At 56.2% G+C, this 14,007-nt stretch overlaps 1 protein-coding gene across 7 annotated transcripts in view; it reads right to left on the minus strand.

Annotated features, from left to right (window-relative positions):
* The window catches only part of ATP6V1C2 (ATPase H+ transporting V1 subunit C2), a 53,731-nt gene that overhangs the window by 16,966 nt on the left and 22,758 nt on the right, over positions 1–14,007 (minus strand). For 5 of the 7 annotated variants that reach the window (XM_030311646.1, XM_030311645.1, XM_030311642.1 and 2 more), the window contains 3 exons: positions 9,250–9,335; positions 8,319–8,348; positions 2,022–2,116 (listed from right to left, as the gene is read on the minus strand). In XM_030311646.1, the coding sequence (XP_030167506.1) occupies positions 2,022–2,116; positions 8,319–8,348; positions 9,250–9,335 (211 nt within the window). The remainder of the gene's footprint in view (positions 1–2,021; positions 2,117–8,318; positions 8,349–9,249; positions 9,336–14,007) is intronic. The other 2 variants (XM_030311644.2, XM_030311647.1) reach the window with 1 other exon arrangement.

Raw genomic sequence — 14,007 nt, forward strand, 5'->3', positions numbered from 1 at the left:
GGACCGGAAGGGGGCGAAGCCCTCCCCACCCTTGAGCCTCTTCCCTTAAGGGAAGCAGGTGGGCTCAGTTCCCAGCTGTTGGGAGGGTCCGGAGGCCTGGCCCTGGCCATGTCAGCACGGGGCTCCTCCCAGGCTGGGACACCTGCCGGGACACCCAGAAAGTGCTCCTCGACGCCCAGCGGCCCAGCGGCTTTCGCCTCCCTGAGGGTCTTTCTGTGCAGGGAGTTCCTTTGACCAGGATGTCTCTACTTAACAGATTTAGGCCCCCGCTGGGGGAACAGACCTAAACCAGGGCTGCGGGCATCACACACGTGGTCCTGTTGCAGGACAACCTCAGGGAGCCAATCCTCATTGCTTCTGCCCAGCCAGCCTCAAAGAGCTGGTTCCCTGCAGTGGAGACGGCCCAGGGCTTCCTTGTGAAGCCGAGCCTCTCTCTCTCTCTCACACACACACACACACACAGCCCAGCCAAGACCCGCACGCCCATCCCGGGTCACCTAACCTCTCGGCCAGCTTCCCCACCTGAGACCGGAGGATGCAAGAAGGAAAAGCCTCGTGTGTTCTGGGCACACAGGCAGGGCTGTCAAAACCCGTGCCCTCCTCCCACCCCCTGCTCTCCTGCCGGAGTCACCCTTCGGGGTCTCGGGACTAGAGCGAAGCTGAGTTCTGTCCTCTGCAACGGCTCTGCTCCCCCCTCTCAGCGGACGCCCTGATGTGTTCCGGGGGGGCCTCATCACCGTCTGGCGTCCCTGGGACAGCCAGGCCAGCGAGCATTGTCCCGAGCGGACTCAGAGAGTGGCCTGAGCGCCCCGCCTGGCTCAGCCTGGCCTCGTTAGCACAACGCGGGGCGCGGCCAGCCCCACAAACCGCGGGGTGCTTCTGGGCTGGTGACAGACGTGCACAATACCTCCGGGAAGCCACACCTGGCACAGGTACTCTGGGCAGCCCCCCCTCAGAGGGCTTTCCAGAACGACTGCCCAATCGTCGCAGGAGGGGCCGGGACCTCTGTGATGTAAGAGTGGCGAAGGAACCGCACCCAGATTCCGGAGCCTTCTGGCCCCACCCGAGTTCCCAGAGACACAGGCCGGGCACCAGCGAGCCGTGAGGAGAATGCAGGGTCCCAGGGGCCCATCTCCTCCGCCTGACCTGCCCAGACACACCTGGGTGGCGCTGGGCTCTGAGGAGACAACAGGAAGGCTTTGTTCCTGGCCTGGCTGAGACTTTCTCTCCCGGCCACTCCAGGAAGAGACCTGCCCTTTCAGGGACTCAGTTTATGGTGGAGGGAGGGGGACAGACAATCAGCGCTCACCCTCAGCAAGACAAGCAGGAGTCAACAAGGCCGCGAGACCCCCACCATGTCCCAGAGACCTGTGCCACCGGGCTTTTATTTATGAAGTGACAGCTGGGGGCCATCGCTTACCGGGCTGGTGGGATCAGGGGTGCAGCACTCACGGGCCTCACTTTTGTCACAGGCCCCTCAGAGCAGGAGCCTGGGCCCCTGGGGATGCCTTCCATCAACGCCTCCCAGGACTTAGGGCTCCTGGGCCAGACTCTCCACAGAAGCAGATAGTTTTTGTCCGGTAAACACTCGGGGGCGGGGGGGGAGGTTAGGCTCCCATCAGCAAAGAGCAGGAGGGGTGTGTCAAAGGGACACCGGGGTCCGGGCTCACAGCACTGGTGGCTCAAGAGCAGGTCAGGGGAGTGTCCTGTAAGGTGCAGCCGCCTGCCGGGTGACAGGGCCAGAGGAGGTGCAGGGAGGGCAGGTGCCCGCCTTGAAACGCAAAAGCCCCTATCCTTGCCCAGGGCACGGAAGGCCACACCTCAGAAAGGCACCGGGCCTGGTCAGGGCTGGCAGAAGGCAGGTGGGAAGGGGACCCCACCCAGCCTCCTGGCTCTGGCCTCCCAGAAAGTTCCTCTTTGCATCACCAGGGTCCAAACACCAATGCAGATCCACCCCAGATGGTCAGCTATCCCCGGTCACCGAAGTTTCACCGTCCCCTACGGGAAGGCCCTTCTCTTACCTTTGCTAGAGTATCCACGACGCTCACGAGTGGCTGCTTCGCAGGATATTTGGCCATGTCCCACTCAAAGTGGGTCACGAAGGATGTTAAGTCAACTGGAAGAAACACATTTCAACAAATGAGCGGGGCTCTCCCCATCTGGTGAGACCAAGGTTGCCACACCCCGGGCCAAGCGTCCCCCCTTGAACCGAGAGAAGCTGGAAGGCAGGCTGGGGGCTCTGGGAAAACACTGTCCCCGGGGGAGCAGGGCACCGAGGCAGCGGGCTGGCCTTCGGCAAGGACCCTCGGCAGCACCCACAGCCCCTCTGGAAAGCCCGCCACCAGCCCCGGGGCCGCTGGACCCGGTGCATCCTGTACCCCAAACTCTCTCCCAGAGATCTGCAGCGGGGAGATCCCGCTTTCCCAAGAGGAGAGCTTCTGAGGGCCGGGCCGATTCCCCGTCTTTTCCTGCTGTGTAGGACACACACCCCTGCTGGGTTATTGTTCTGTGTTGAAGTACCTCCAAGATAAGACTCGCCAGAGAGCCTCCAGCCAACCCTCCAAGACCACAGAGCCAGTTAGGGTGCCGCCTGCCCTCAGGGCGAGCTGCCTTCTCGCCTCCCTCGTCCAAGCCCTGGACGGAGTGGATTTCCACACACGTGGTCTGTTTTAAAGAAGGCATGTCGAGCCCTGGCAAAATACTAGAAGCTTCGACTGCCGTTTTTACCCCCCGGGGTGGGGGTGCCCTGGTCACCGTATGTCCTTTATATAAAAGTCTATGTACAGGGAGTAGACGAAGTCGGTGTTTTCCCACCACGTGTCCCTTCTCCCCTTACTTTCTCCAGAAACAAACCTGAACCTGCCGCCCTCGGGAGGTTTCTAGTTCCCTAATCAGCCGCGGGCGGAGAAGGAGCTCTGGAGTTTGAGGTCAGACAAGCCACACTTGAGTGGCCCTGGGCGGATCCCGAGACCCGGGGCCTTGAGCACATTAGCATCTAAGTCCCTCTGCACCTCAGTCTCCTGACCTGAGAAATGGGGCAGGGAAAGAGGCCACACGGCCCTCCGAGCGCCTCCTTCTCAGATCAGCTCCACGCACACTTAGGGAGTGCTCCCGGGGGCCAGCTGCTGGAGACACCCAGCCCATTCTCCTGCCAGTAAGTCAGGTCAGCCTATGCAATGCTGACACAGCCCCCCAGGATCCCGTGAGCCTGTGCAAGACCAGCCTTCCTATGCTAGATTCTCACCCCGGGATATGTGCGCGCCTGCCCTTCCCAGTACGTCCTTGGGCGGATAAAAGGGACACTTTTGTTCCCTCGAAGGTCACTTACGCTGAACTGTCAGCGCGCTACCCTGAGGGGAGGAACAGACCACACCCCCTAATTTCAAGGTGCTCAGTTTCTTAGAGAGCCAGGCAAACGTCAAACCACAGTGAGCGGCAACAGAGTGTATCAGGGTGCTAAGGGTGGGAGAGACGGTGTCTGGCTCCCAGGGAGGGCACGGAGGGCGGCACAAGGGAGCTGGAGGTGACCCGAGTTTGCCATGTGGCCAGCGGGGGAGGGCGCTGGGTGTTCGCGGAGGGCGCCTGGGGGACATCCTGTGTGGGGCATGGGAATCTCTGGGACAACCCAGTGGAGCAGGAGGGCCAGGGCAGGGTCATGGAAGGCGGCATCTGCACTTTCTCCCTGTGGCGAGCAAGACACTGGGGCGCAGCTACGGAGCCCCCCATGATGTGCCAGAGATCGGCCCCACAGCGACTCCAACAGCGGGGCTGAAAAGGTCACCAAGCATCCAGCGGCTACGCAGCCAGTCAAGGGCACGCACACGCTGAGGTTTCTGGGGGCCGTGTGGGAGAGAGGTGCAGGCGTGGGAGACAAGAAGGAGCAGCTAAGAGGGGCCACAGCTCTGGGCGCAGAAAAGGGAGGGCCGGCCCAGCAGGGTGCAGACACCCTGGCCAAGGAGGCCAGGTGGAGGGAGGGGACATGCATTAAGCCGGGCAGCATGGGGCAGAGGGGAGAGGAGATGGGCTCAACCAGGGGCAAGTTCGAGGCTGGTAATGACCGCAGACGACTCCCCAGGAGGCACGTGGAAATGAAACGGGGCTCGGAGGAGCGACCCAGGCCTGCCGGCAGAGGTATGAGCGCACAGGAAGTTGAAAGCGCCTTATATAAGGACGCCATCGCTGCCCATGACAGCCGTGAGGGTGGGGGACGCTGACTGCCCACCTTGGCCAGGACACAGGAATTACTTCATTCAACCGAGCTTTCAACCCTATTAAGTACTGTTATCTTCCCCACCTTAGAGGTGAGGGGATCGGCACAGGGTAGTTACCTAACTAACACCCACTACGAGATGAGACGGTGACCGTGGAGCACGTGAAGGACCACGGTCCCCCGCGGCCCGCCCACGGTCAGGTCACAGCTCCCCTGCGGGGGAGCAGGGGCCTCGTGGCCCATCTGCGCAAGAACCACATGCTGATGCGTCTGGGCCACTCGCACCTAGAAGATGGACTTCAGATTCCCACGGTGCCGGAATAGACAAGAGGCACCAAGGTGGGGCCCTGATCCGATAGGACAAGCGTCCTTATAAGGAGAGACACCAGAGATCGATCTCTCTCTCTCTCCCTCCCCATGGGCTCACACCAAGGACGCAGCAAAGGAACCAACCTCCCGGCACCTTGACCTTGGACTTCCAGCTTCCAGAACTGCGGGAGATAAATGGCTGCTGTGTAAGCACCGCCCCCCCCCCCCCCGCCCAGTCTGTGGTATTGTGTTATGACACTTCGAGCTAGTACAGATGTGGGGATAAATCTGGTATTAATATGGGTTTGGGAACTGCCACACTCCGGCAGGGAACGATTTTGTGCAAGGATGCGGGCCAGGGAGGAACAGAACAAACATCTGAATTATGGGGTGGCCCTGGGCGGATCCCGAGACCCGGGGCCTTGAGCACATTAGCATCTAAGTCCCTCTGCACCTCAGTCTCCTGACCTGAGAAATGGGGCAGGGAAAGAGGCCACACGGCCCTCCGAGCGCCTCCTTCTCAGATCAGCTCCACGCACACTTAGGCAGAACCAGAAGGTCGAGAAGGACTCCTCCTGGGGCAGCCGATCCCACTCGTGGAGCCCTGGCGAGGGCCACGAATGCCGGCCACACGCTGACCGGCTGGAGCCATGGCCCGGCCCCCGCCGCCAGCCTCAGGCAGGAGATGCCGGGCAGACGCGTTCTTTGGGATCTGTGCCCCTTCTCTTCCCCGCTCAGCCACCTCCAGCACCCTGCGGGCACACCTCTGCCCAAGCCGAGCCACCTCCAGCCCCTCGCTCTCTCTCCCCGCTGCTCTTGTCCTTCAACATCAGGACGGGGGCCGGCTCCTGCAAGCCCGCCGACCACGCCTCCTCCTCCTGGCCTCGGGCACGCACCTGTTCCATGACGCTCGTGACGATGCATGACCCCCCCACCCCCCGTTCTCTTTCGGGCTCCTTGAGGGGCAGATGACAGTCTCCGTGTCTCCAGAGCCTGTCTCAGTGCCCAGCACAGAGCGAGGGTTCCATATGCGAGTCTCCCTCCTAACTCTCGGCGACTGTACTAACTCGCGCTAGCTGGGTGGCCCGGGAGAGATACATTTCGGACCACGCCCATCTCCACGCTCGGTCACAAATTCTAAGGCCTTCATGGCACAGCAGAGAGAACGAGTTGCCTCTTTCCTCTAGAAGAGCTCCTCCCATTCCTGCAAGACTCTGCCCGTCTCCTTGAGTGGCTCCTGAGCGTTCGGCCTCCGTCCCGTTCCCATCACAGCGCGGGTGGAACTGCGGGGCTGTCCCCTTGGCCCCGAGCCCTCGGAGAGCGGTCACCTCCACGTGCCCAGCAGCCGGCACGCCGCCTGGGACTTGCCAGCCACGCGGGAGTGGCCGCGAAGGAAGAGGCTGCAGATAAGGGGACTGTGCAGACCTCCCTGCAGAGGCCTCTGGGATGTGACTGTGACCTCCCCTCCTCGGACACCTCCCTTCCCACGTCCGGAGCACCCGCTCCAGACGCTGCCCCCTGCCCTGGGTCACGCATCCAAGGGCAGCATCGCCCTGTCCGCGCCCATCGCCTCTGGTGACAACATGGCCTGAGGCCGGTCCTCCGTCTCAGAAAGCCACGGCCCCCTTGGGTCTGCCGGTCCTTCCAATACGGCAGCCTTCTGCCTGCCCAGGGAAGAACCGCCTCCCCTCCCCTGGCTGAGGTCAGAGAGGCCTGGCCTCCAAGGGAGCAACTCGGGGCTGGGGCTGTTGGCCAAGGTCGAGGTCAGACCGTCAACAGCAGCTCGTGAGCAACCGTGATGTCATCTCAGAACCCAGACAAGCCCTTCCCGGCAGGCAGAACGAGGGACCTGTGACCACAGGGGCTGCCGGTCAGCCGGCCAGATCTCCAGGTGTTTGTGACTTCCGTCACGTTCTAGGGTCTGCGTCAGGCAGTGGTGTGCTTGCCCCGCGTCTGCTACAATGCAAAGCATCCCTGTCCTTCCAGCCTCAAAGCTCGGTTGGGGGCGGAGAACAAGCAGAAACACGAGATGCCGCGGCCAGTCCAGGAGCCCATGAGGGGATGAAGTCCACTGACAGGTGAGAACACCAAGACCCAGACAGGTGACCTGCCAAGGTCCAGGACCAGGTCTGACCGCTCCAGGGCTGCTGTGGCCGCTGGCTGGCCGGGCAGCGCTGCCCCACCCCCTCCCGCGGGGAGATGGCTTAAACCCCACCTACTGGGGGCAACGCTGAGCCTCCCAGTTAATTGTGTCAGTAGCTAGTTCCGTGGGTGTCCTGCAGAAGAAAAAGAAAAAGGTTTCCCAGCCCAAACGATATCAGGAAAACCTGAGCCAAAGTCAGTCTGAACAGAGGTCTTGACTGCAATCCTTTTCAGAGCCGTTACACATTGTGCATGTCAGGAGTCCTTGGCAGGAACACTGCTGTAGAGCCCTTGACCTTTATTTGCACAGGGCTGGTTACAGAACAAGGCTTAGAAGCTCTAGTCTCAGAAGTCACAGGGACCCGATTCACTGGCGGGGGTGGGGGGTGGGGGGTGGGGGAGCTGGAGATAATGAAGCAGATTATGTAAACAAATAAAGCTGAATTTCCGGGGCGCCTGGGTGGCTCAGTCGGTTAAGCGTCCGACTTCGGCTCAGGTCACGATCTCGAGGTCCGTGAGTTCGAGCCCCGCGTCGGGCTCTGTGCCGACAGCTCGGAGCCTGGAGCCTGCTTCGGATTCTGGGTCTCCCTCTCTCTCTCCGCCCCTCCCCTGCTCATGCTCTGTCTCTCTCTGTCTCAAAAATAAATAAAAACATTTAAAAAAAAAAATTTAAGCTGAATTTCCTCCTCCCGAGATGAGAGGTGGCCGGCCCTCAGAGTAGCTGCCATCTGCACTGGGGATGGGGATAGTGGAGTGATGGCCTCTAGTTCTAAGTAACGTGAATTCTGAGTAGAATATAAGCATCCTGATTGCTATTTACTTATTTATTTTATTTTTTCCTGACTGCTATTGTAATGTGAGCTCGAATCCTCATGCTTTAAAGACCAGGCTTTGATGCAGAACAGGAGCTCTCTACCTTAAGTCAGCTCTTCCATCTAGTCCCCTGCTGGAAAATAAGTCCAGCTGATCAATGAAACAAAATAATTTTTTATCAGCGCCAGCAAGAAATTTCCATGTAAACAAACAGATAGCATGTGGAAAGGTATTTGGAGAAGTGCCAATCGGTAAAGATTTGTGCTCATCCCGAATGGGTTGGCTGGCCTTAATTCCACCAGTTTGAGCCAGTTGGAGAAAACCCAAAGCAAAGGTCTCCTTCTTTCTAACGCTGAAGCCAGGAGTGGCCCGTTCGGGCGCAGGGGCTCCCCCAGGAGGCTCAGGAGAAGAAGGGTCCTTGGCCGAGCGAACCCCCTCAGGGCCACGCAAAGCTAAGCCTGACATTTAAGCCGCCAGGGTCCACCAAGCAACCGGCTTCCAAGGGCGGGCAGGAGAGGGGACACGGAGGACAGACATCCAAGCGAGTAGAAGACCACGAGCCAAAAGATGCAGAAGTCCGCCTTGAACTCGAGAGCCAGGGCACTCCCCACTCCCGGAGGCATGCAGTGCTCGGGCGGGAAGGCAGGGCAGGCACGAGGAGGAGGGGAGAGGAACGAAACCGGCGATCGGTCGTACGGATACGGTGACCAAGGTGCCAGGGTGTTCCTGGAGAGATCCCCCGTGACCCCATCACCGCACCCCTACGACCAGGGGAGAATCCACCTTCCCAGGGGCATGCGGGCATCACACCAGGCACACTCACGGCAAACAACGCATAACCTACTCTTTAAACATTTCAGTTTTTCCTTCAAACCTGCAACGTAATAAGGGGAGGGCGGTTATTCCACTGCGTTAACACACGAAGCCAAGTTCAGGTTGGGGAGTACGAGCGTTCCCATTTGTCCAGTTAAGCAAGCAAATAACACGGCCTTTTATGGGGTTCCCAAGAGGGGACAGTGAACACGAACTGATGTGTAACGAGTGACAGAAGTGTTAAATACAGAGTAACACGTGCAGCACCTGCACACGCGTACAGCCACACGTTTAATGACCTCCACGGAGTTTCAGCACCGAGTTCTAAAGTTCCCAAAGTCTCAGAGTTTCTGTCGTGCACATTGTAAGTGCACTCAGTCTGTACACGATTAATGGGCCTGAATGTCTCCGGAATCCGAAGGTCTCTACTGGACCACAGGGGAGACGGACGGACGTTCAAAATGCGAACACAGGACACAGAGCAGTTTTGGTCTCTCTCGAGTAGTTACTGGGCACAATGAAGACTGAAAGTTGGAGGCTTTCCTCAGCCCCTCAAGGCATTTTCCAGTGTGGTGACAGGGATAAATGGGTGGGGCAGGGGTGGGAGGGGTGGGGGAAACGGATGGAATTTTCCATGCAGGATAAGAGCACAAACCGATAGACGTGGCGGGTAGGCCAAACAACCGTTAGCCCCCACTGACCCCATTCTCCCTTCAGATTTCTACAGGGTAAGAAACGCCAGGTTCTGGGGCTTTAGAAAGGCCGCCGCTGGACCACAGACGTGCCCAGGGGCATCTCTTCAAACCAGTGGTGCTGCTGGGCTCAAAACAGCGAGCACGGCCCTGTCCGACGTGTCAACTCAGACGCTCCGCGGGGGCTCGTAACATTTCAGCACGGCCAGGGCCACCGATGGGCTAGGACCGGCTGGGAGAGCCCCGGCTAAGGACATGCCAGCGACCTACCTCCGTTGGCCAGGAGGTTCTCCGGAACCTTCCCCTTGGAGTCTTCCATAACTTCTACCACGCTCTGGGCCATCCTCTTTATGAGGCTTCGGGAAAAGAACAAGAGACCATTAGAGCAGGAACGTGCCCTCCGAATACTCACGCTGGGTGCCGCCCTCTGGGGAACCGTGGGGCAACATGTAGGCAGACACTTAAAATGTGAACAGTCTCTGAACCCGTATTTCCACTTCTGAGAAAGTAGCTTAAGGAAATAGGGCAAACAGAAACAAAACAAAACACCTTTCTGAATAAAAAGATGTTCTTCCCCAGCACCGCTGCTGACAGTGGAGAACCGGAAACCACGAGAAGATTCAACAATGGGGGATTGTTGGAGTAAATGATGGTATATCCAATGGAGGGATTATTAGGCATCCGTTGGAAATAAGGTTTACAAAGAACTCCTAACATGTAGAACAAGGCATGTATTATAATCTTCCGTGGAAAAAAGCCCCAAGATCCGAATTGATGCAGACAGCGTGGCTGTGACCATGTGAAATTGTTCTTCCGACTTCGCGTATTTCCGATCATAACCCGTAATGGTAATTCGGATCCTCGTAATGATAACTGAATTAATACTGAGGATAGTTCAGGATTGCTTTGATAATGAGAAAATCAAAACTGTTTAAGTCCCCAGCAAGGATCCCAAAGGATTCAGAAAGTATGAGAAAGGACGGTGGGCTGGCAGAGCATAAGGTTGTCAAAATCACTGTTGTATACCTGAAACTAACGTAACCTTTGAGGATCCAGGAAAGAATAAAACAAACAAAAAAGGTCTCCTCCCTCCAACCAAAAGCAAAGTATGAGAAAAAGAAAGGGAAATACAGGATTTCAAGGCAGAAGGACTCAAATTCCCACGGCTCTGCCAATTACCAAATGTGTCATTCGTTTCTTTGTTTTGGTTTTAATTTTTTTAATATTTTATTTTTGAGAGAGTGCGAGCGCGCAAGCGGGGGAGGGGCAGAGAGCAGGGGACAGAGGGTCCCAAGCGGGCTCTGCATGGACAGCAGAGAGCCCGATGTGGGGCTCGAACTCACGAACCGTGAGATCACGACCTGAGCTGAAGCCAGACGCTTAACCGACTAAGCCACCCAGGGGCCCCTGTTTTGTTTTTAATTTTTAAGTAGGCTTCATGTCCAACGTGGGGCTCGAACTCACAGACCTGAGATCAAGAGTCGCATCCTCTACGGACTGAGCCAGCCAGGTGCCCCTTGTAGGTGTTTTTTTTTTTTTTTTTTTTCCTTTTTCTTTTTAATAATCTCCACACCCAAGGTGGGGCTCAAACCCATGACCCTGAGATCAAGAGTCACACGCTCTTCCGGCTGAGCCAGCCAGGCACCCCCAAACGTGTGATTTCGACCTCATGTATTCCATCTCTTTGTGCCTCAGTCCTTTTATCCGGAGGATGCAGAGTACAGCCCATTTTGCAGGATTATCACACATATGAATACGACAACATATTAATACAACATATTAATCAGACACCGAGTATCTAGGAGCAAGTGTCTGCTCCTAGAGGCTGAGCAGTGAGAAGTCGGATCAGAAAACAAGCCAAACTAGGACCCAAGTCTAAAAGCCCTGAAGACCCAAATATCTGCCTTAGGCGCCCCCCCCCCCCCCACCGCCACACCTTCCCTTGGCTCCCATGAGGGAGGCCGCGTCTGCAGGCAGCGTGGATCAGGTCACTGAACTCCAGATGGGGAACATGGCCCTTCTGCTGTTGCAGACACCGGCCGTGTTGGCCGCTCAGAGCATGAGGCCAGGGGGCTGGGGACCAACACAGGAAACTGAGTCAGAAGGGCACTGAGAGGCCCCGGACAAAATGAAGAGAGGGAGGGCGGAAGGAAGAGAGAGAGGGAGGGAGGGAGGGAGGGAGGGAGGGAGGGAGGGAGGAACCTGGTCTCCTAGCAGAGTGACATGTATTCGTGGTCAAAATTGGAAAAAATATCAGAAAAAAGAACCACCGTTTTCCTCCACCCAAGAGGAAACACGCACTTTCATTCTGGTGGGTTTCCAAAGCCTTAACTCTTCTACGGTGTATGTGGCTTGAGGTTTTCTGTCCATAACACCAGGCACCACATTCTATCATCATTATTTTTTTTTTATATATATATATGAAATTTATTGACAAATTGGTTTCCATACAACACCCAGTGCTCATCCCAAAAGGTGCCCTCCTCAATACCCATCACCCACCCTCCCTATCATCATTATTTCATTCGATCCCCGCAAACACTCTAGAGACGGGCATTAATTATCCCATTTTACAGATGAGGCCCAGAGAAGTAAATCGGCCCCATCCACCCAGTCCGGCTGAGGACTCCCAGGCTCTCAGCCACCCGGCCACGCGGCAATTTCTACAGTCCCCGAGACCCATCCTGGGCTCAAATCTTTACGAATGTGTTGGGAATTTCCTAGAATCATAGTTCGCCTCTTACTAATCATAACTAATGAGAATTCTTTTGCCAATGCGTCGTTACCCAACGAATCTGTTTCCTCGGCCGTAAAGTGGAGATGATGCTGTGCCTCTCACGGGCTATTTGTGGAGTCTGATGCAACGCATGTGATGTTCCAGGTGCGGGGAGTTTGTGGCAAACGTCTCCAGTTGTGTTCGAAGCAGCCTGGTGGACCGCCTCCGGGCTCTCTGCCCCCCCCCCCCCGGGCTCGTGGGGACATCAGGGTGGGCCGGGGACAGGGTCAGAAACCTCTCCCCTCCCTTCCCCTGCAGCCTAGGGCTGTGACAATGCCTCCCCATCTGCCTGGCTTCGTACACCGTCCCTTGTGGGTCACCTACAGCCCCACACAAGTGTCTGTCCCTATACCAATGGACTCTCCTCGAATTCTCCTGATTTGAGTGCCTTTCTGTTATCTGTAGAGACTGGCTCAACACGTTCATTCATTCGTTTGCGCATTCATGTGGCAAATTCCATACATTAAGCAACTGTGTGCCCAGCACTTTCATAACGCCATGGACCAAACAGAGTCCCTGCTCCCTGGAAGCTTCTATCCTAATGCCGTCAACAGCTCCTCTGTGATGCTTTGAAGTAATTATCAGTTTACACGAAGGCAGCAGTAACTCTCACCCCGACCACAATGCCGCTGCTCAGGAAATGTTTGTTGGGTGAATAAATGAACTCTTTTTAAAAAGAGGAACCGACCAGCAAAAAAAAACCCAAAAACCAGCAAAGGGCATGAACACGCTATTCACAGAAGACGAAAACAGGCCATTCGTAGAGTCCACGAATCTATGAAAAGAGGTCCAGCCCTCCTCAGCGCCTAAGTAACACGCACGCTTCCTTCCAGGTCAACCTAAAAAGAGAACTCACTCACCATTTCGGTGATGGCTTTTTGCCTGCTCCCGATTCTAGCCTGTGTGAAGTTTTTAACAATAACCAGGATGGCCACACGCCTGCCCTCGGGCGGGTACACGACCACGGAACATCTCAGAATAACGTGGTCCGATAAAGCCTAGCTGCTGGAAAGATCACTTACGGCACATAACAAAAAGGGCCCTGGCTCAGCTGTGACGATTAACTACAGTCACCAGGAAACCGTGGCATTACGGAATCAGAGCGCTTGTCTTCTTGGAAGGAGCCTGAGAGTCTGTGTGATGTCTCCCTTTTGCGACGCTCCAGTCCACTACGAACACGTTTTCAGGACCAGAGCTTCCCGTTCCTGATGTCTCTTGCGTGGCATTTCGCTGCGTGACTGTATCACAACTACTTCTCCTGGACATGGGGGTCGGTTCCCTGTGATCGCATGTCGCAACGACACACACTCCTCTCGCACGCTTGTGTAGGTAGAATAAGTTGTTAAAGAAAAACTCCTGTCATAAAGGGTACGGACGTTTACAATTTTAACAAACAGGCCAAGCCACTCTCCAGACATACAGAGGCAGTCTACGCTCCCACCAGCAATGGACAAGAGTGCCTGCTTCCCTGAACCTTCGCCAACGTTAGGTATCCTGAGTGTTTAATCTCTGCCAATCTGATAGCTGAAAATTTTTATCTCATTGTTGCTGTGATGTGCGCCTCTTTGATCATGAGTGAGGCTGGCCGTCTTTTCAGAGATTCACGGACTCTACAAACGGCCTGGTTTCTTCTGTGGCCGGCCCCGCCCAAGCCCTTTGCCGGTTTTTCTGCTGCCTTGTTCCCCTTTTTAAAAAAAAAAAACGAGTTGTAAGAGCTCTTAAGGATCTCAGGAACTCAGCTGCTGAGACAGTGCTTTGAGTCAGGTAACATCCTCACTTCGAAGGTGAAGACGTGAAGACTTACGTGGCTGAAAGTGGCCCTACACAGGGTGACAGGTGTCCAAGCAGAAACGATCCCAAATCTACATGACTCCAGAGTCCATGCTCCTCCTTCCTAGCTTATATCACGCTCTGGAGCTCTCCTCTAGAGGACCTGACAAAAATGTGCACTAATCCAAAAGGGAAGATGTACAGATCGTATTTTTAATTAAAAAAGCAAACTGCAAACACCGTGTCGTCCTGATTGGGGTGTTGGATACCTCGGTGTCTGTCTCTGTGATGTAACCATTTGGGAGTCTGGAGTCTGCCGAAGGCCGAGACCTTAAATTGTGGTTAACTTGCGTCAGTTTCAGCTCTCAGCACAGTGGCAGCGACCCCCTTCCCACCTCCCAGCCGCATGGCGGGCACCTGTGTGTTCCTGGAATGACTTGTTCACAGTCTATGGGAGCCAGGGTGGCCATAAGCGACCCTGT

This window comes from Lynx canadensis, chromosome A3 (assembly GCF_007474595.2).
Source record: "Lynx canadensis isolate LIC74 chromosome A3, mLynCan4.pri.v2, whole genome shotgun sequence".
NCBI classification, from domain to species: domain Eukaryota; kingdom Metazoa; phylum Chordata; class Mammalia; order Carnivora; family Felidae; genus Lynx; species Lynx canadensis.